The sequence below is a fragment of the Neoarius graeffei genome, chromosome 9 (genome assembly GCF_027579695.1).
Source record: "Neoarius graeffei isolate fNeoGra1 chromosome 9, fNeoGra1.pri, whole genome shotgun sequence".
Lineage (NCBI taxonomy): Eukaryota > Metazoa > Chordata > Actinopteri > Siluriformes > Ariidae > Neoarius > Neoarius graeffei.
This window is the reverse complement of record NC_083577.1, coordinates 62,892,144-62,915,805: the sequence shown is the minus strand read 5'-3', so window position 1 is coordinate 62,915,805 and position 23,662 is coordinate 62,892,144. Positions and strand designations below refer to the sequence as shown.

At 42.2% G+C, this 23,662-nt stretch overlaps 1 protein-coding gene across 1 annotated transcript; it reads right to left on the bottom strand.

Moving 5' to 3' along the window:
• Nucleotides 1–4,863: 4,863 nt before the first annotated feature.
• On the bottom strand, nucleotides 4,864–9,433 carry cmklr2 (chemerin chemokine-like receptor 2). The gene is made up of 3 exons (XM_060930061.1): nucleotides 9,231–9,433; nucleotides 6,492–6,632; nucleotides 4,864–6,261 (listed from the first exon to the last, which is right to left on the bottom strand). Exon 3 carries the CDS (start codon nucleotides 6,232–6,234, stop codon nucleotides 5,164–5,166), a length of 1,071 nt encoding a protein of 356 aa, XP_060786044.1. The 5' UTR covers nucleotides 6,235–6,261; nucleotides 6,492–6,632; nucleotides 9,231–9,433; the 3' UTR covers nucleotides 4,864–5,163.
• Between the last annotated feature and the right edge of the window lie 14,229 nt (nucleotides 9,434–23,662).

Here is a 23,662-nt window from a genome sequence, read left to right as displayed (position 1 = left end):
ATTCACCTCAACATAGGTGTAGAATTGGGTAAGGATGGTATGGACGTGTCCCTACCAATATCAAACAACGGCTGATGTGTCCCTACCAATATTTCTGATTGAAGAAAAAAAAATTCATGCTCCATGCGCGGTACACAAATGGTTACTGTAGGTTTCCACTGGGCGAAACACCATGCAAAATTCGCTCATAAATATTCGCTCTGGGGGTGTGGTCGCGAAAACAGCAAGCAGTTTGGCTACCGTGTCAATTAGCAAGTGCGGTTGCAGTGCAGCAAGCTAGCAAACTGTCCTTGAGGAATATAACATTAGATTAGCTTGTAAAATGAATCAGTTAACAGCAGTTCATATTCAGTGTGTAAAAACAACAGCAACAACAACCTACGAATATGACTGTTTTCTAAGTTTGTATGGCATGTAAATAACAATCTGACTTGATACTGACAACAACTGGTGTTCATTAAGGTCACAAAGACGTTATTAAATCATATGTGTTTGGCTCTTTTATGTAAGAGCAAGAGCAGGACTGGATGGGCTTGGGTTGAAAGTCTGAATGTGAATATAGCAGTAGTTTAGATATAGGCTTGAATGATAATGTAGTATAAAGATATAGGTATAATGGAAAGGAAAGTATAATGCACTATAACTAAAGTAAAGTTCATACGTCTTTATTATCCAGTCTCCTTATCTGTCATTTGTTTCATTTAACATTATAGAAGTCGTTAAGCATGTTCTGAATTGAAGAAATACGTTTTATACAATTTTCCTCGACCAGAACACGATCTGCATTTCAGCAGAACCCTGTCACTCCCTCCTCTCTCTGCTTTGGGCTCAAGAAGACAACAAAAGGGCAATAATATAACAACCAATCAGAATCCAGATACATTCTGTTGCCAGGTAAAATTGTAACCTTTCAACGTGTCAAAGTTCTAGCGCCCTCATCCTGTTTTACCGTTAGATCAATCACATATCAGCTTTATACTAGCATTCTAAAACTAGCTAAAGATCACACAGAAGAGAGCCGACTCCCCCTGACAGCCTCATGGAACGCAGTGTTTAAGGCTCCATATGTGTTTTACTTCGATTTATGAGGGAGAGGAACATACACCCTCCCGACAGTCAATGCGTTATTCGCTTGTAAAGCACATTTGCAAATTGGTACAATGAGTTAATCATCAGGCAGCACGGCGGTGTAGTGGTTAGCACTGTTGCCTTACAGCAAGCAGGTCCTGGGTTCGAGCCCAGTGGCTGATGAGGGCCTTTCTGTGTGGAGTTTGCATGTTCTCCCCGTGTCTGTGTGGGTTTTCTCCAGGTGCTTCAGTTTCCCCCAAAGACATGCAGGTTAGGCTAATTGGTGGCTCTAAACTGACCATAGGTGTTATTGTGAATGGTTGGTTGTCTCTGTGTCAGCCCTGCGATAACCTGGCGACTTGTCCAGGGTGTACCCTGCCTCTTGCCCATAGTCAGCTGGGATAGGCTCCAGCTTGCCTGTGACCCTATAGAACAGGATAAGCGGCTACAGATGATGGATGGATTGAGTTAATCATCGCATGCAAGATTTGCAATTAATCAAATGAATTGCATATTATTATTATAAATTATTCATGAATTACTACAGTTCTGAACTTCAAATTTTAAAAGTCTGGACTCTTTTGGTGGAACAAAATGGAGCAAAATATTGTGGCCCTCTAATGTTGACCTGAAGTTGGAGCCACTGGGGGTTGGCATTGGGTTTATGTCCCCACCAATGTTAATACCAAACCTACGCCCTTGCACCTCAAGGTTGGATGTTTCGTGCAAACTGCGATGCTTTTCTGCTCACCACAGTTGTAAACAGTGTTTATATGAATTACTATGTCTTTCCTGGCAGCTGGTCATTCTTGTCCGAGTTCTCTCATCAGCAAGGCGTTTCAACCCCAGAACTGTTGCTCACTCAGTGTTTGTTGTTGTTTTGCACCGTTCTTTGTGAACTCAAGAGACTGTTGTGTATTAAAAGCTCAGGAGATCAGCAGTCTCTGAATTACCCAAACCAGTCCATCTGGCATCAGCAACCATGCCTCTGTTAAAGCCACAGAGATCATATTTTTCCTAGTTCTGCTGTAAAGTGATTGTACTGGTATATCCTTCTGATATACAAGCAGAATAAACTTGATTAAGCTAACAGACTAGAGAAAGAGGATTTGCACTGACAGATTGAGTTCAGCTTAAATGTCCTTTTAAATGTTCTCTTAGAATGTTAAATGACTTTTAATTCAATAAACCTATGCCTGGTGTAAGCATCATCTGTTGGAGCATTTTGATAAGTCTGTTTTACACACACTCATTATTTCTCCTGTAGCACATGGAACATCTGACTTTAGTGTGACTCATCTGTTAGGCAATTGGCAACTGTGGATATAAATAACAGGAAATAGGATTTGTTGAAAACATACATTATTCAAAAGAACATAAGATGTCAATCTGGTCAGAAGACACACAATTACTGAAGTCATATGTAGAATGCTGTGATCTTTGTGAATAAATATGCTCATTAGAATATATTTAGGAGTATGTTTATTCAATCAAAGCAAAATCAGCAGCTACCGGTACATATAGTATGTCAAGGAAGTACCTTGCCTTCTGCCTCATAACCCTTGTACAGCTCTCTCTCGAGTGTAAAAATACTTGTGTCTATTATAAATAAACTTTTCAGAACAAACCTATAGGGCACACATTCCAAATCAGGGAGTGTTAGCAGTCTGGTGTGTAGTTGTTATAATACTTGTGATTTAGCTTAGCTTGCTGCTTGGATACAGTTAAAAAAATTAAGGTGTGGGTGTATAGAGACGGGTATTTTAATGCACCATGACTGCGGCTTGCAAAAAACAATCATGGTATCTTCAATGTTCCAAATATTGGTTCAATTAAAAGACAAAAACAAAGCAATAGTTTTTCTGTTTGTCATGAATCACATCTAACTTCATAGGCAAAAAAGAATGAACAGCATGCTGGGCAGGAAGTTAGAATATTTTTCAAGTCAATATTAATTCAATCTTTATTTACAATTAATCAAAGGTATATAAAGGAGAAACTATGCTGTTATTTCTGTCATGTAACAAATAAGCAAATATTATTAACATACACTGAGCGCTTTATTAAGAACACCTGTTCACCTACACATTCATGCAATTATCTAATTAGCCAATCGTGTGACAGCAATCCAGTACATACAATCATGTACATATGGACCAACAGCTTCAGATAATGTCCGCATTAAACATCGGGGGGGTTATCTCTGTGTTTTTGACCATGTCATGATTGTTGGCGCCAGACGGGCTGGTTTGAGTATTTCTATAACTACTGATCTCCTGAAAGTTTCACACACAACAGTCTCTAGATTTTACTGAGAATGATGCAATTTAGGGGCGGCACGGTGGTGTAGTGGTTAGCGCTGTCGCCTCACAGCAAGAAGGTCCTGGGTTCGAGCCCCGGGGCCGGCGAGGGCCTTTCTGTGTGGAGTTTGCATGTTCTCCCCGTGTCCGCGTGGGTTTCCTCCGGGTGCTCCGGTTTCCCCCACAGTCCAAAGACATGCAGGTTAGGTTAACTGGTGACTCTAAATTGACCGTAGGTGTGAATGTGAGTGTGAATGGTTGTCTGTGTCTATGTGTCAGCCCTGTGATGACCTGGCGACTTGTCCAGGGTGTACCCCGCCTTTCGCCCGTAGTCAGCTGGGATAGGCTCCAGCTTGCCTGCAACCCTGTAGAAGGATAAAGCGGCTAGAGATAATGAGATGAGATGATGCAATTAAAAAAAAAAAAAAAAACATCCGGTGAGTGGCAATTCTGTGAACAGAAACGCATTGTTGATGAGAGAGGTCAATGAAGAATGGTCAGACTGGTTTGAGTTGACAGAAAGGCTACAGTAACTCAGAGAACCACTCTGTACAAATGTCGTGAGCAGAAAAGCATCTCAGAATGCACAACATGTTGAACCTTGAGGCGGACGGGCTACAACAGCAGAAGATCACATCAGGTTTCACTTCTGTTAGGGAACAGAAAGTTGAGGCAGCAGTGGGCAGAGGCTCGCCAAAACTGGACAGTTGAAGACTGGAAAAGCATAGCCTGGTCTAATAAATCTTGAGTTTTTGAGGCACATGGATGACAGGGTCAGAATTTGGCACCAACAGCATGAATCCATGGATTCAACCTGCCCTGTGTCAACAGTCAATGGTGTGGGGAATGTTTTCTTGGCGTGGTTTGGGTCTGTTAAGACCAAACAATCATTGCTTGAATGCCACAGCCTACTTTAGTATTGGTGCTGACCGTGTGCATCCCTTCAACTTGACAATTTGCCCATCTTCTAATGGCTACGTCCAGCATGATAGTGCATCATGTTACAAAGCTCAAACTGGTTTCATGAACATGACAATGAGTTCGGTGTTCTTCAGTGGCCTTCTCAATCACCGGATCTGAATCCACCTTTGGGATCTGGTAGAATGGAAGATTTGCAGAATGAAAGTGCACCTGAAAAATCTGCAGGAATTGTGTGATGCAGTCGTGTCAACAGACTGACCAGAATTTCAAAGCAATGTTTCCAACATTTTGTGGAATCCATCCATGTCATGAAGAATCAAGGCTGTTTTGAGAGCAAAGGGAACCTTATCCAGCATTAGTATAGCATTTCTAATGAAGTGCTCAGTGAGTGTATAAAAATACATAAAGGTCAATAAGATCAAATGAAACTGAACGTTTCTTTCCTGAATTGTGCCTTGTTTGCATAATGACGGTCATCACAGGGCTTTGGCAACATGCCCTATAATGGAGAAAAATATTTGGTTTTTACTTTCATCAAGTCTGAGAGAAGTTGTTAGGATAAAACTCGCTCATATTTTCCACACGGCGATATTTATTGTCATTATACTCTGGCACCCATACAAGACTTGTTCTAAAGAAAGCAAATTATAAAAACTCCCTGGTATTAGCCTTCTATGAAATAAAAGAGAAGTTATAAGTGTTAAGTTCCTTACATATTTTTAACTTGTGCAAAATAGATTACATATTAAAAAAAAATTATATTTTTTTCTATATGATCAGATTTCTAAAGCATGTACATATGTAAAATACAAATATTATCACAAATGTTAAAGAAGTCAACAGGTTTGTTTACTGATGTTTTAGAGCTTGTCCTTCAGACACAAGTGTGAGTAGTGGGTTCTTCAGGTGAGCAGCTGGGTGCAAGCGAAACTGTCTCAGTGACAGATAGGTTGTGGCTGAGCTCTCGCAGTGAGTTTTTAGTGAGGCTCATGCAGGAGCTCTTGACAATCGTCCGCACATTCTTATTGAACAGCCCATACAGTATGGGATTGATGCAGCTGTTGAAGAAAGCCAGGCTGGTGGCCAGAGGGAAGCCTACACTCAGGACATGACCCAGCGAGAGTGAGTAGTGCATAGTGAGCTCCATAAGGCTAAAGATATGGAACGGTGCCCAGCACAGGAAGAAAGCCACGATAACTGCTGAGATCATTTTGGAGAAGCTGGAGAAGTGTATATTGTCAAACTGCTTCATCTTTCCAAACAATAATATGGCAGTCACACTGACGGTGAGGAACGGCAGGAGGAAGCCAACTATGGTGCGGAGAGTCACCAAAGAAATGTGTCTCACCTTAGTATCATGTGTGTTCTCACCCTGGAAGTTATTGAAACACACAACCTTTCGGTGATAGTTTACTGTTTCTCTAAATATTAGAGCTGGAGTGCTTAGGAAGATGGCTATGACCCAGGTCAATACACAGACACCCCAGGCCCGTGGCACTGTATGGAACGTTTGGTACCAACTGAGGTGCACGAGAGAAATGTAGCGGTCCAGACTGATCACAGTAAGGAACAACACACTGGCGTACATGTTCATTGTACAAACAAAAGAGTTCAGCTTGCACATTGTCCAGCCAAAGATCCAATTAAAGTCACGCAGCACATAATCAATGGAGAAAGGTAGGAATAAGACAAACACAAAATCAGCAATAGCAAGGTTCTGCAGCCACACACTGTTAACTGTCCGTTTGATTTTGAAAGCAGTGACCCAGATCACAATGCCATTCCCAGTTACACCAATCACAAATGCTAAAGAATAGATGACCACGGAAATAATATGCAGAATTTCCTTCTGGGTGTAAGTCTCTCCTTTCATCTCCTCAAAGTCCTCGTAATCCATATATTCATAAGAGACATTGCCATAATCAGTTTCCTCCTGGCCCATCATTGTAGAGAAGAGAATATATGATGGTCACTGTGGAGAAAAAAAGTCACAAATGTTTTCACAGCAAAGCTGCTATAATTAAAATAGCTCAGAGTTTGAAAGCATTATGAAAGGAAATAAGCAACCTTGTAACTCTAAAGTGCAGTAAGGTCAGGTAATTGCTCTCAAGTGAAAAGTAATACAGCTGTAACAGTCGCTAAATTGTTATTTAGTTCTTAATTAAAGCTCTACTTGAGACAGATTTCAGACCCGAGTCTTACCGTGTGCCCTAGCTCAACAGTTCTGTATTAATCCAAAGCTAGAGCCACTCCTGGGTTTTAACAGTTCTGCAGATTTTCCCCTCCCTGCTGGGTATTACCACTTCATTCCACGAAAACAGTCCCAGCCGCACAGAGTCAACACTGTGAGAGAGAGAAAAACAGACAGAGACAGACAGAAGGGGGAAACATGGGGATGTTAAAATGGTGGTACTCATGGAGCCATCCTCTCACATACCTTAGTGTTGGACTCACACATAATGACCCTTTGCTAATCAGCCTCGCATCCTCTCTTCCTGTGTTGTCCTATTGTACCACTCCTCCTGCGAGTTTCATGAATGCTTATGTCCGTCAGCTCATCGCTCTCCCCACAGTCAGGAAAAATCTCAGCCACAGGTCATCCACACAGTAAACAGTTTCTCCCCTCCCAGCTCATGACTAACCCTTATTCAAACATCATGCATCATTCAATTTAAACACTTTCATGTATGTGTGTTTTTTTGTGAACGTGTTCTTACTGTCGAGTCAAGCTCTTGCTGTTCTAAATAGTGCTAAATGTGCTTATACAGGATGGAGAAGTAGCTTTATAACATGCTGCATGGCCTTTTATCAACTGAGTGACACAGCAGCTGTTTGCTGATCATGTGAAATGGACCAGGAAATTAAAAGATGATTCACACTAAAACATCTAACACAGTATAGCGAGTGGAAACTTGTAATATTGGGGATTGCAATTAAGCAAAGATCACCTTAAACCATTAAGATGGAAATAAATATTAGTTAAGCTCATTTTAAAGTGTCATAGAGTATTCTTAAAAAATACGACTTTCATTGTTTCATAATATCAGGCAATCCATCACTAATATACAGTAAATAAACTATTTCTATACTTTTATTAGGAGGCACGGTGGTGTAGTGGTTAGCACTGTCGCCTCACAGCAAGAAGATTCTGGGTTTGAGCCCAGTGGCCGACGAGGGCCTTTCTGTGTGGAGTTTGCATGTTCTCTCCGTGTCAGTGTGGGTTTCCCCCACAGTCCAAAGACATGCAGGTTAGGCTAACTGGTGGCTCTAAATTGACTGTAGGTGTGAATGGTTGTTTGTCTCTGTGTCAGCCCTGGGATGACCTGGCGACTTGTCCAGGATGTACCCCGCCTCTCGCCCATAGTCAGCTGGGATAGGCTCCAGCTTGCCTGCGACCCTGTAGAATAGGATAAGCAGCTACAGATAATGGATTGATGCATATACTTTTATTACAGCTCCTTGAAGTAGCCTGACATTATTATCTATGATTATTCATTTTTCGGTAGTTTAACAGGAATTAAATGCCACTATATTGAATTACATTAAAATGAGAATGCTTATTTTATAACACAATATCACGGCACTCATGAGGAAATTGATGAATTGTTTTGATAAATTTGGGTACTTTTTGCTTGTGAATGTAATAAAAAGAACATCACACATTAGCTTGAAGACATGAAATTTATCTTCTCATTTTGAAAAACTCAGATTTCATCTCATTATCTCTAGCCGCTTTATCCTGTTCTACAGGGTCGCAGGCAAGCTGGAGCCTATCCCAGCTGACTATGGGTGAGAGGCAGGGTACACCCTGGACAAGTCACCAGGTCATCACAGGGCTGACACAGAGACAAACAACCATTCACACTCACATGCCAACCACGGGGCTCGAACCCAGGACCTTCTTGCTGTGAGGCGACAGCGATGACCACTACACCACCATGCCACCCTGCATTGTGGATCTGAGTAACATATTTCCTGATATTTCACTCCAATGACGTCACTTCCAGTGTGTTTCCTCCCCCCCCCCCCCCCCCCCGCTGACTTGACGTGTTGTCAAAATGGCAAACCGGTTCAAAATAAAAAAAAATATTTTGAATAACTTGTGTACTTTTTTCTGGATGCGTCCATATGATATCAAGAATATTACACGGTGGTGCGAAGATATGAAGTTTATCTTCTTGTGTTGAAAATATTTTAACTCATTCGCTTTGCTCACTTGTGAAATATACATTCACCACTCGAAGATAAACTTCATATCTTCGCACATCTGAGTAATGTCCTGTACAGTATGTATTATATTATGTGTGTGTTCAGAAATTTCCTGATTTTCTGAGATGTTGCAATGCGATATTTTCACACACTAATTTGTAAGTAAGCCTTAAAGTCAGAATTTGACAAAAGGTGTATTTTATGTACGTTTTTTCCCTTCTCTCCCCCCTTTTTCCTTTTTTTAAAAAAAATATTGTGGGTTGTTTTGGCATTTTATTTTAGAAACTATGCAAAATATGTATTTTCATATGAATACTCATTTTTGATAAATCATGCATATTTAATGTAGATTAATCCTAAAGCATTTTGTCCTGGATATGTGTATGCTCTAATTCATTTTTGGGAAGAAAAAAAAAGGATAAACTCTTATTAAAAGCTGATCAACAGGTTAATCTGATCCTCACATGAAAAACAGGATGGAAAACCCAACCTTTCTGGGTGTGGTGCTTAGTCTGACAAAATCAAAATAGCCTCCATAGTGTATAACACACAGATATATGCTATAACTCCCTCAGCCTGCAGAATGACCAGGATATTTCTTGTTATGGCTGTTTCGTTCCAAAAGTGAAGTGAATGGTGACGCATGTGAACGAGCCCGTTATCTGGTTATAAACCGGATTAGAGGGAGCACAGGTCTCGGATATGAAAAAGGGAGAAAAACCCAACACTTACCGTTCAGCTCATCCACCAGCAGCTGATTCAGTCTGCGACAGGACTAGTGTTGGAAGATCTCGCCCTTGTGATCAATAGCAGAGTGAAATTAGGATGCGCTCTATGCCCTTGCGGTGCAGGAAGAGTGTTTCAGTGCGTGTGTGTGTGCTGAGTCTCTCCAGGCAGCATTGCGACACGTCACGGAGTATGGCTGGAGCGGAATGAAGGGAAGAATGCAGAACAGGCTCTGGAGGCAGATAGGAAGTTACATAAAAGAAATAAAAAAAAGCCTAAGAAACTACTGCACTTCTCAGTAACTACAGTGCAGTTCATAAACAGACATAATTATTATATTAACAGACATAATAATAATAATTATTATGTCTGTTAATTAATATAATAATAATAATAATAATAATATGGTTTTGGGTGGTGTAGTGGTTAGCACCACAATGGAAATAAGTATTTTTACTTTTTGTGTTATCCTCCGCAATATTTATATTTATATTATATGTTCACATGTTATGTATATGTTTCTATTGCGAAATCAATCAATCAATAAAAAAAAAAGCACTGCTGCCTCACAGCAAGAAGGTTCTGGGTTCAAGTCCAGTGACTGACGAGGGCCTTTCTGTGTGGAGTCTGCATGTTCTCGTCGTGTCCGCGTGGGTTTCCTCTGGGTGCTCCGGTTTCCCTCACAATTCAAAGACATGCAGGTTAGGTTAACTGGTGACTCTAAATTGACCGTAGGTGTGAATGTGAGTGTGAATGGTTGTCTGTGTCTGTGTGTCAGCCCTGTGATGACCTGGCGACTTGTCCAGGGTGTACCCCGCCTTTCGCCCGTAGTCAGTTGGGATAGGCTCCAGCTTGCCTGCGACCCTGTAGAAGGATAAAGCGGCTAGAGATAATGAGATGAGATGAGATGAGATGTTCACATGTTATGTATATGTTTCTATTGCGAAATCAATCAATCAATCAATAAAAAAAAGCACTGCTGCCTCACAGCAAGAAGGTTCTGGGTTCAAGTCCGGTGACTGACGAGGGCCTTTCTGTGTGGAGTCTGCATGTTCTCGCCATGTCCGCGTGGGTTTCCTCTGGGTGCTCCGGTTTCCCTCACAATTCAAAGACATGCAGGTTAGGTTAACTGGTGGCTCTAAATTGACCGTAGGTGTGAATGTGAGTGTGAATGGTTGTTTGTCTCTGTGTCAGCCCTGTGGTGACCTGGCAACTTGTCCAGGGTGTACCCCGCCTCTCACCCATAGTCAGCTGGAATAGGCTCCAGCTTGCCTGCGACCCTGTAGAACAGGATAAGCGGCTACAGATAATGGATGGATGGATAATATGGTTTGTATTATTTTGTTGTTATTGTTTTTAAGCTTTTTTTTATATGCAATTTGGCCTTTTTCAAAGATGCATTGTAAATATAGTAGGTTAAGTTTTAGATTTTGATGTTTTTGATTGTAAATTTGATATAGTCCAGTAGGTCGCCCTAGTAGAGAGTTTTTGTATGCATTCTGAAGTTGAACAAACTGAATAATAATAATAATTATAATAGGGGTGGCACGGTGGTGTAGTGGTTAGCACTGCCGCCTCACAGCAAGAAGGTCCTGGGTTCGAGCCCAGCAGCTGTTGAGGGCCTTTCTGTGTGGAGTTTGCATGTTCTCCCCATGTCTGCTTGGGTTTCCTCTGGGTGCTCCGGTTTCCCCCACAGTCCAAAGACATGCAGGTTAGGTTAACTGGTGACTCTAAATTGACCGTAGGTGTGAATGTGAGTGTGAATGGTTGTCTGTGTCTATGTGTCAACCCTGTGATGACCTGGCGACTTGTCCAGGGTGTACCCCGCCTCTCACCCATAGTCAGCTGGGATAGGCTCCAGCTTGCCTGCGACCCTGTAGAACAGGATAAGCGGCTACAGATAATGGATGGATGGATAATATGGTTTGTATTATTTTGTTGTTATTGTTTTTAAGCTTTTTTTTTATATGCAATTTGGCCTTTTTCAAAGATGCATTGTAAATATAGTAGGTTAAGTTTTAGATTTTGATGTTTTTGATTGTAAATTTGATATAGTCCAGTAGGTCGCCCTAGTAGAGAGTTTTTGTATGCATTCTGAAGTTGAACAAACTGAATAATAATAATAATTATAATAGGGGTGGCACGGTGGTGTAGTGGTTAGCACTGCCGCCTCACAGCAAGAATGTCCTGGGTTCGAGCCCAGCAGCTGTTGAGGGCCTTTCTGTGTGGAGTTTGCATGTTCTCCCCATGTCTGCTTGGGTTTCCTCCGGGTGCTCCGGTTTCCCCCACAGTCCAAAGACATGCAGGTTAGGTTAACTGGTGGCTCTAAATTGACCATAGGTGTGAATGGTTGTTTGTGTCTATGTGTTAGCCCTGTGATGACCTGGCGACTTGTCCAGGGTGTACCCCGACTCTCACCCATAGCCAGCTGGGATAGGCTCCAGCTTGCCCGTGACCCTGTAGGACAGGATAAGCGGCTACAGATGATGGGTGGATGGATGGATGGAGCTGTAGGTTTTACTGAGCATCTTGCAGAACCAGCCACAGTTCTTCTGGACACTTTGACTGTCACACTTGCTGTCAGTCCCCCACTCACTTGCTCACTCGAGTTTGTTGACGGTATTGTGGCTGCTGCTTTATGTCCCAGGGCTCCCTTATGCCTGTGTTACCTTCTGGCTCTCCCCTTTTAGTTATGCTGTCATAATTAGTTTTGCCGGAGTCCCTGCTTGTACTCAGTGCAATATGTATACTGTTCCTACTTATTCAGGTGACACTGGGCATACCTAACAACCCGTGTTCCCCCCCCCCCCCCCCCAATCTAGTCCCTCTGAGTTACATGTCGGTCCTGGGATCGAGATGCTGACCTCTTCTGCTCCTCGGACCTGCCTGATCCATCCTGGTGCCCTGTGTCTGGTTGGAGTCTCATCACATTGCTCCTGTGGAGGACGGCCCCGTAAGGACAGTTGAAAGTCGCACTTGGAAGATGCTCTGGACACTTACAGTATCGCTTTTATGGCTGAGGACTACAGCTGACTTGCTAGCTTTAGGACTGCAGTTGTCATGAACAGTTTTGCACTCAAGTTTCCATCAATGAAGAGTTTATAACATCAACGACACTGACTTGATGTTAAAACTGTTAATGTTATAGTCATGTTGTCTGTTGTTGCCCAAATGAGGACGGGTTCCCTTTTGAGTCTGGTTCCTCTTGAGGTTTCTTCCCCATGTCGTCTGAGGGAGTTTTTCTTTGCCACCGTCGCCACAGGCTTGCTCATTGGGGATAGATTCGGGATAAAATTAGCTCATGTTTTAAGTCGTTTAAATTCTGTAAAGCTGCTTTGTGACAATGTTTATTGTTAAAAGCGCTATACAAACAAATTTGACTTGACTTCTTAATTTTGCAGCAAAACCCAGTAGCCTTCATTATGTTTTCTTTTTTAATCTGAAAAGTGGTCTCTTATGTACCATAATTTGCTGCTCAGATACAAACATTTTTTTCTGTAACATTTAATTTTGTGCTGGAAAATGAACGTTTGTAACTCTAAAATGTTTTTGTACTGACTTGATAATGTAGAAGTCATCAAATAGAAATCTATAACAAAGTTTGTATGAAAAAATAGGATGCCTAAGACGTTTGCACAGTACTGTACATCAAACATCCTGGTTCATATGTTTGGTTAGTCATTCTCACTGGAGATTTAAAGCATCTTTGTCCTGTTTCTGGCTTGATCACAAAGTAACCTTACCCTTCTCTTTGATCCTTCCAAAAGCAGCATTCATACTGGTGTTGTCCTGCTCAACTATGGCATCGCAGTAACATGACATCCTGTGTGCAGCGAGGAGCCAGCCACACAGCAGCTGCTGATGTGTGTCTAATTCTTTTAAATAAGTGTTTGAAGTCGGAAGGAAGAAACTTGGCCCTGGTCAACATGTTATTTAAGGCCTCTGTGTGTGTGTGCGTGCGTGCGTGCGTGCGTGCTGGGGATCAGTGTTAAAAAAATATTACCACAGACTGGCTATATACCAATCTACACACACAATGGCCCATCACAAAGTTTGGCTTCAGCTTGTGCCTTAGTAGTGAGAGCTGATGACAGAACTAAGAATGTAATCTAATTAATTTTATATGCTATACAGACTTATTTGATGTGACAGCACCAGGTAAAATATTTAACAAAATATTTTTACAGGCTTCAATGAGTTACAGGGTACATGCTTTCAGAAAAGAGTTTAAATGAAACTGGAACCAATCCTGAGCAGCATGGTGGTGTAGTGGTTAGCGCTGTCGCCTCACAGCAAGAAGGTTCTGGGTTCGAGCCCAGTGGCCGATGGGGGCCTTTCTGTGTGGAGTTTGCATGTTCTTCCCATGTCCGTGAGGGTTTCCTCTGGATGCTCTGGTTTCCCCCAAAGACATGCAGGTTAGGCTAATTGGTGGCTCTAAATTGACTGTAGGTGTGAATGTGAGTGTGAATGGTTGTTTGTCTCTATGTGTCAGCCCTGCGATAACCTGGCGACTTGTCCAGGGTGTACCCCGCCTCTCGCCTATAGTCAGCTGGGATAGGCTCCAGCTTGCTCGTGACCCTGCCCAGGATAAGTGGTTACGGATAATGAATGGAATCAAAACCTGCTGAGATAGATAAAATACAAACTAAAGAGCAAAAAGACTCTTTTCATACCACAATGCTTTGTTTATTACCATTTCAAGAAATACCTCATTATTTAGTTATTCTTAAAACAGCAACACTGAAACACTCAGTGAATACAGAATGTGTATGCATGTATCCAAGCATGTGGTATTTTGCCATGAGAGAGAAAATGTCAAGGATTTTAGAGGTATTATGATAGTAAGCTTAAAGCTGACATCACTGTAAAAATGACTCCTAGACTCTTGACATCCTGTACCACAGTGTCTGCATGCCTAAATATACGGTATCTTTACAGTTTAATGTTAATGGTTTTTAATGCCCAAGAGACTGTCGCCTATCATGGCAAATATTTCTACTTTGTGTTCAGTGTTCCTTGAGTAGACTCTAGATCCATCGCAGTCCTGACCAAGATAAAGCAGTTATTCAAAAGGAATGAACAAACAAATGAATGTCTGGTATTTGTAGGAAATACGTCATAAACCCAGTCTGTCATTACAGACTTGAAACACTTTAAAATGTTCATTTTCATCCAGATGATTCATTTGAAGCTGCTAAACTTTATTTAACAGCATCAAAATGTTTCCGTATGAGCTTCCACATTCCACAAATGTTTCCATTTCCCAACTGCAATCTGTGTGCTCAAGGTGTGTCAAGGACCTTCTTACATTTTTTGGGATGGCCTAACACTTTTATATTCTAGAGACAGCTTACTAGTGACGTTGCATCCATGCTGGGAAAGAATATTATACGTTAACACCAGATTTGATTTTTTTTTCTAAAGAATTTTTCAAATATTTTTCTGTTACCCTGGCAGAGAAATCTACTTTTTTTTTTTGCTTTCATGCCTGCAAAAAAAATTATTAATCAATTGTTGGAAACCCCCCCCATACACAGAATGTGTAGGCGTATGTGGGCCCTTGTTTTAATGTATGTTACCTTTTTTTTGTCATTTAAATTTTTGTTCATTTTTACATATGAACTTACATAAAACACATCCAACAAAAAAGTAGAATGATGCCAAAATGAATTTGTCAAATAATTTGCAAGATATGCGATGAGACACCATAACCAACAAAAAAACACCAAACAATTGGAAAAAAAAATGTGTGTTATCTTAATGGAACTCTCAGTGGCTCACATATGTGATTCTGGAGCCAGGACAGTGGAGGGATAGAGGGCTGCATTTGATAAAGTAACATCATTCATTTCCACCTACTAATGAGAAATTCAATTTCTATAATGTTAAAATGTTTATTAATTTAATTTTCTCCTCACTAATTGTTCCCTTTCCTTTCATCTCCATATACACTGCTTTCACCTCTACTAGACTACCTTGGGATAGGCAGGCACTGGGATGGTGGAGGTTCGATTCAATTTAGGTTGTGTAACAAAAAACATGAGATATCAAGAATGCAGCTGCCTTAAATGTGTGTAATAGTTTGTCCTACAGTGTTCTTATTGACAATGAAGAAAAGTTGACATCGCTCCACTCTAATAAGTTATTAGACTCTAATAGTCTTTTATATATATGAGGATATTATACAGTGGCACAAAGGTATGACGTTTATCTTCAAGCAGTGAATGTATACATCACAAGTGAGTGAAGCGAATGAGTGAAATATTTTTCAACATGAGAAGATAAACTTCTTATCTTTGCACCATGCTCATGGTGGTGTAGTGGTTAGCACTGTTGCCTCACAGCAAGAAGGTTCAGGGTTCGAACCCAGCGACCAGTGAGGGTCTTTCTGTGTGGAGTTTACATGTTCTCCCTGTGTCTGCATGGGTTTCCTCCGGGTGCTCCGGTTTCCCCAACAGTCCAAAGACATGCAGGTTAGGCTAACTGGTGGCTCTAAATTGAATGTGAGTGTGAATGGTTGTTTGTCTCTATGTGTCAGCCCTGCGATGACCTCACAACTTGTCCAGGGTGTACCCCGCCTCTCGCCCATAGTCAGCTGGGATAGGCTCCAACTTGCCTGCGATCCTGCACAGGATAAGTGGTTACAGATAATGGATGGATGGATCTTTGCACCACCATGAAATGTTCTTTTTATTATATAGACACATCCACAAAAAAATATGCAAATTAATCAAAATAATTTTAATTTTGAACAGATTCTCCATTTTGACAACACGGGTTCAGTCAGCAGGAAAACACTGGGAGTGACGTCATCGGAGTGAAGTGTCAGGAAATATTTCACTCAGATCTGCGATGTGGGCGGCACGGTGGTGTAGTGGTTAGCGCTGTCGCCTCACAGCAAGAAGGTCCGGGTTCGAGCCCCGTGGCCGGCGAGGGCCTTTCTGTGCGGAGTCTGCATGTTCTCCCTGTGTCCGCGTGGGTTTCCTCCGGGTGCTCCGGTTTCCCCCACAGTCCAAAGACATGCAGGTTAGGTTAACTGGTGACTCTAAATTGACCGTAGGTGTGAATGTGAGTGTGAATGGTTGTCTGTGTCTATGTGTCAGCCCTGTGATGACCTGGCGACTTGTCCAGGGTGTACCCCGCCTTTCGCCCATAGTCAGCTGGGATAGGCTCCAGCTTGCCTGCGACCCTGTAGAAGGATAAAGCGGCTAGAGATAATGAGATGAGATGAGATGAGATGAGATCTGCGATGTATTTCATATGAAAAATTTGAGTTTTTCAAAATGAGAAGATAAACTTCATATCTTCAAGCTAATGTGTGATGTTCTTTTTATTATACAGACACATTCACAAACAAAAAGTAACAAAATTTATGAAAACAATTCATTGATTTCCTCACAAGTGAGGATATTGGAAAATATGTTACTCAATGTCCCGGATGTAGTTTGTATGAAAAATATGAGTGGTGTATTTCCCAGTAAAACACTCATGTCTCACACACACACACACACACACACACACACACACACACACACACACACACACACACACAATATATAACGGTAAAATCAAGGGTGTTGTGTATTTCCACCTGATTATTTAACGGCATACTATGGAGCGTGAACCTCCATGAGATGTGTAAAGTATGCGAGACCGGATATAACGTACAATTCATTTAAATTTCCAGCCATATCTACTGATGTCTTCTTTCCTTGTTGTTTTGAAGTTTCTGCTGGATGCTTTACACTGAGGCAGTATGAATATTCGGGTTATGTAAGCGTCAGTATTTCCGTCACAATATCACTGTATCATCATTTATGTCCCTGCCAGCGACGTCATGGAAGTTCCAATTCCCACTGGAGCTGTGACAATAGATTATCATTAATATTACTAGGTCACCAGGGGATAGATTAACGTTACCATTTTGCCCCCCATTCCCACATGACATCGTCTTCTTCTTCGTCCCATAGCCGGCAAGGGCCATAGGGGCACCACTGATGACATTTTAACAGTCCATCATTGGTGTGTCTAGGGCATTTAAACTTGGTGGGGCCCATCCCTCTCTAAGTTTGATCAAGAGACAGTTTAGAGTAGCCAGTGAGCCTAACTGCATGTCTTTGGATTGTGGGGGAAACCGGCAGAGGTGGACAAAGTACCCAACTTCATTACTTAAGTCAAAGTCCAGATCCCACTGGTCAAATGTTACTCCAATAGAAGTGAAAGTTGTACAGTCAAATTTTTACTTAAAAATACTTAAGTATTAAAAGTACATTTTCTGTCAACACATTGTTGTATTATTGCCACAACGCTTACAAAACTTAATGCCTCTGAAGCAACCGACTGGGTTTACTGACTCACTTGTAGAACCTGTAGAATAAACACCTGGTAGAATGTTATAAAATGAAACACAACTGAACTGAAAAAGAACCATTGTCTTTTTTTTTTAATTGTAACACTCGTCCCCACCCCTACAAAGCATCATGGTTTATTCTGACCCAGCTCTGGTAGTGTGTGCACACATGTATGTGTATGTTAATCAGGAAGACAGTGGAATAACTGTAAATGCAGCTTGCTCAGAAAATAAAAATGACAATCCAACCTGATTAAAACCCAGGGCCACACCTCGAGCTTAATAACTGGCCAACAGCAGCACTGCTTTCAGCAAGACGAAAAAAATGCTAGACCATCATCTGAAATCAAAACAAAACATTCCAACAATTTGTTGTGACTGACTAGTACAATACTGCCCATCTCACGCGTGTGTGTGTGTGTGTGTGTGTGCGCAAGTGCACAAGTGTATGTATTCATGCACTTATGAATCTGCCTGTGGAATCATGGAGGTTGAATATTAAGCTAGCTAGTCAGTGAAGCTCCATCTGACATGCTAGCAAAATCTTTTCAAACTCAAAATCATGTGAGTAGAGTATAAGGTAGAAGTAGCACTTATATCAATGAGTCTAGAAAATCTCACTCCAAAGGACATCCATCCATTATCTGTAGCTGCTTTATCCTGTTCTACAGGGTTGCAGTCGATTTGGAGCCTATCCCAGCTGACTATGGGCGAGAGGTGGGGTACACCCTGGACAAGTCTCCAGGTCATCACAGGGCTGACACAGAGACAAACAACCATTCACACTCACATTCACACCTACGGTCAATTTTGAGCCACCAGTTAACCTAACCTGCATGTCTTTGGACTGTAGGGGAAACCAGAGCACCCGGAGGAAACCCATGCGGACACGGGGAGAACATGCAAACTCCACACAGAAAGGCCCTCGTCAGCCACTGGGCTCTAACCCAGAACCTTCTTGCTGTGAGGCGACAGTGCTAACCACTGCACCATTGCGCCGCCCCCTCATTGCAGCATCCATTCATTATCTGTAGCTGCTTATCCTGTTCTACAGGGTCACAGGCAAGCTGGAGCCTATCCCAGCTGACTATGGGTGAGAGGCGGGGTACACCCTGGACAAGTCACCAGGTTATCGCAGGGCTGACACAGAGACAAACAACCATTCACACTCACGGTCAATTTAGAGCCATCAATTAACCTAACCTGCATGTCTCTGGACTGTGGAGGAAACCAGGACACCTGGAGAAAACCCATGCAGACATGGCAAGAACATGCAAACTCCACACAGAAAGACCCTCGTCAGTCACTGGGCTCGCACCCGGAACCTTCTTGCTGTGAGGTGACAGTGCTAACCACTGCACCATTGTGCCGCCCCTTCATTACAGTATAATAGCGATAAATACATTTTTTCAGTGTGAGTAGAATGTAAGGTTGTAGTAGCACTTATAACAATGTGCCTAGAAAATCTGACTCCAAAGGACATCCATCCATCCATCCATCCATCCATCCATCCATCCATCCATCCATCCATCATCTTTAGCCGCTTATCCTGTTCTACAGGGTTGCAGTCGATTTGGAGCCTATCCCAGCTGACTATGGGCGAGAGGTGGGGTACACCCTGGACAAGTCACCATGTTACCGCAGGGCTGACACACAGAGACAAACAACCATTCACACTCACATTCACACCTACGGTCAATTTAGAGCAGCCAGTTAACTTAACCTGCATGTCTTTGGACTGTGGGGGAAACCGGAGCACCCGGAGGAAAACCATGCAGACACGGCGAGAACATGCAAACTCCATACAGAAAGGCCCTTGTCAATCACTGGGCTCAAACCCAGAACCTCCTTGCTGTGAGGCGACAGTGCTAACCGCTGCACCATTGTGCCGCCCCATCATTACAGCATAATAGCGATAAATACATTTTTTCAGTGTGAGTAGAGTATAAGGTTGTAGTAGCACTTATATCAATGAGTCTAGAAAATCTGACTCCAAAGGACATCCATCCATCCATCCATCCATTATCTGTAGCCGCTTATCCTGTTCTACAGGGTCGCAGGCGAGCTGGAGCCTATCCCAGCTGACTATGGGCGAGAGGCAGGGTACACCCTGGACAAGTCTCCAGGTCATCGGAGGGCTGACACAGAGACAAACAACCATTCACACTCACATTCACACCTACGGTCAATTTAGAGCCACCAATGGGAATGGTCTGCTATGTTACATTTTAGCTGTATTCAGCAGATGGCGCTGTGATCAGTCCTCCACTTCCAGGTCGTTCCCAGCCAAAACAATACTCACTGTGACATTGGTTTGTATAACGTTTTGCAATAAGATAGAATTAATAAATTTTATTGATGTTTAACTGGAATAGACGCTTATAAAATGTTGTCAAACGTACAAATACGCGAATTATCGCCCATGCCACATCCATTATTGTGCTTAAGTTAGGGCTTGTGGTCTGGGTAACCGCGTCTACTTCACGCAGCCTGTAAGATATATTTGTGCTTATCATGCTTATTGATGGGCCAGTTATTGTGAAATCATAATAATGTTTGATTTTTTTTTATATTAATCACATACTTGAATAATCAAACATATTTCCTCAAAAGAATGCATACAGAGCAAAAGAATGCATACATTTAAATTTTGATGAGTGCTGATTCTATATTGGTGTATAGTTCATATATTTGGGGATAAGAATTCTGGTAACAGAAATTAACACACATGGCTAAATTGGCTGTTGAAATCATTAATATAACAATAATATGCTTTTTGTGGGCGTTATAGTTATTTGAGGCTCGGCCTGAATGATTTGAAGCCCGACATGGTTCATTTGAAGCCCAAGCGGTAGCGATAATTTATTTATGTTTTATTAGGTGTGATTAATGTTTGGGTGTTTTAATATTAATCTCTTAATTAACGTCCTAGCAACTGGTAATAATTCTTAGCAATTGTAAAATTGTCTGCCACATTTACATTTTTTTTAATTCGGTAATGCACGAGTCCTTGTGAGTTTTCAAACATTTCAAATTGTCAATCCCCAAATATTTGAGAAGATGTCTAAATACCAGCATAACATCCTAACTCTGGTTCATAGCCCAATTCGAAAAACCTACCCAATAATAATATCCCTCGTATTCCTTGAAAACTTTCAATGTTTTGAGGATGTTTTGAGTTGGGAATGTAAATTAAGACCCTCTTCAGTAAGTATATGTTAAAACACCAAACACCAATGCGAACAGAAATGAAATTGGACGTGTTCATTTCCTGCAAATATCACTCTAATCAACTAATGTCAAGTAGTCCAGGGGTTACACTCACAGTGACAAGAATGATCAAACTGACAAATTTACGATTTAACAGACTACAATCCTGAATCCAAAAAAGTTGGGACAAAGTACAAATCTCATCTCATTATCTCTAGCCGCTTTATCCTGTTCTACAGGGTCGCAGGCAAGCTGGAGCCTATCCCAGCTGACTACGGGCGAAAGGCGGGGTACACCCTGGACAAGTCGCCAGGTCATCACAGGGCTGACACATAGACACAGACAACCATTCACACTCACATTCACACCTACGGTCAATTTAGAGTCACCAGTTAACCTAACCTGCATGTCTTTGGACTGTGGGGGAAAGCGGAGCACCCGGAGGAAACCCATGCGGACACGGGGAGAACATGCAAACTCCACACAGAAAGGCCCTCGCCAGCCACGGGGCTCGAACCCGGACCTTCCTGCTGTGAGGCGACAGCGCTAACCACTACACCACCGTGCCACCCTAAACTGAGAAAATGCATCATTTAAAGAGAAAAATTAGGTGATTTTAAATTTCATGACAACAACACATCTCAAAAAAATTGGGACAAGGCCATGTTTACCACTGTGAGACATCCCCTTTTCTCTTTACAACAGTCTGTAAACGTCTGGGGACTGAGGAGACAAATTGCTCAAGTTTAGGGATAGGAATGTTAACCCATTCTTGTCTAATGTAGGATTCTAGTTGCTCAACTGTCTTAGGTCTTTTTTGTCGTATCTTCCGTTTTATTATGCGCCAAATGTTTTCTATGGGTGAAAGATCTGGACTGCAGGCTGGCCAGTTCAGTACCCAGACCCTTCTTCTACGCAGCCATGATGCTGTAATTGATGCATTCTGTGGTTTGGCATTGTCATGCTGGAAAATGCAAGGTCTTCCCTGAAAGAGACGTCGTCTGGATGGGAGCATATGTTGCTCTAGAACCTGGATATACCTTTCAGCATTGATGGTGTCTTTCCAGATGTGTAAGCTGCCCATGCCACATGCACTAATACAACCCCATACCATCAGAGATGCAGGCTTCTGAACTGAGCGCTGATAACAACTTGGGTCGTCCTTCTCCTCTTTAGTCTGAATGACACGGCGTCCCTGATTTCCATAAAGAGCTTCAAATTTTGATTCGTCTGACCACAGAACAGTTTTCCACTTTGCCACAGTCCATTTTAAATGAGCCTTGGCCCAGAGAAGACGTCTGCGCTTCTGGATCATGTTTAGACACGGCTTCTTCTTTGAACTATAGAGTTTTAGCTGGCAACGGCGGATGGCACGGTGAATTGTGTTCACAGATAATGTTCTCTGGAAATATTCCTGAGCCCATTTTGTGATTTCCAATACAGAAGCATGCCTGTATGTGATGCAGTGCCGTCTAAGGGCCCGAAGATCACGGGCACCCAGCATGGTTTTCCGGCCTTGACCCTTACGCACAGAGATTCTTCCAGATTCTCTGAATCTTTTGATGATATTATGCACTGTAGATGATGATATGTTCAAACTCTTTGCAATTTTACACTGTCGAACTCCTTTCTGATATTGCTCCACTATTTGTCAGCGCAGAATTAGGGGGATTGGTGATCCTCTTCCCATCTTTACTTCTGAGAGCCACTGCCACTCCAAGATGCTCTTTTTATATCCAGTCATGTTAATGACCTATTGCCAATTGACCTAATGAGTTGCAATTTGGTCCTCCAGCTGTTCCTTTTTTGTACCTTTAACTTTTCCTGCCTCTTATTGCTCCTGTCCCAACTTTTTTGAGATGTGTTGCTGTCATGAAATTTCAAATGAGCCAATATTTGGCATGAAATTTCAAAATGTCTCACTTTCGACATTTGATATGTTGTCTATGTTCTATTGCGAATATAATATCAGTTTTTGAGATTTGAAAATTATTGCATTCTGTTTTTATTTACAATTTGTACTTTGTCCCAACTTTTTTGGAATCGGGGTTGTATTTTCATCACGAAAAACATTTACTTGATGGCTCTGTATCTTTAAAATTTACAAGATGTTATTAAACTTGAAACAAACCACAATAAACCCTGAATAAACACTTTACTTTTGTTGGTTTGGGCTGTGCGGCATCCACCGTTGTTGACATTGTTGAACAACCCAGTGACGCGCGCGCCACCTGTTGACTACTCCGAACATATCATAGTGGACCCTTCCCATTAACCTAACCTGCATGTCTTTGGACTGTGGGGGAAACCGGAGCACCCGGAGGAAACCCACGCATACACGGCGAGAACATGCAAACTCCACACAGAAAGACCCTCATCAGTCACCGGACTCGAACCCAGAACCTTCTTGCTGTGAGGCAACAGTGCTAACCACTGCACCATTGTGCCGCCCCATCATTACAGCATAATAGCGATAAATAATTTTTTTCAGTGTGAGTAGGTGTATAAGGTTGTAGTAGCACTTATATCAAATGAGTCTAGAAAATCTGACTCCAAAGGACATCCAACCATCCATCATCTGTAGCCGCTTATCCTGTTCTACAGGGTCACAGGCAAGCTGGAGCCTATCCCAGCTGACTATGTGCGAGAGGCGGGGTACACCCTGGACAAGTCGCCAGGTTATCGCAGGGCTGACACACAGAGACAACCATTCATACCTATGGTCAATTTAGCCCCACCAATTAGCCTAACCTGCATGTCTTTGGACTGTGGGGGAAACCGGAGCACCCAGAGGAAACCCATGCAGACACGGTGAGAACATGCAAACTCCACACAGAAAGACCCTCGTCAGTCACCGGACTCGAACCCAGAACCTTCT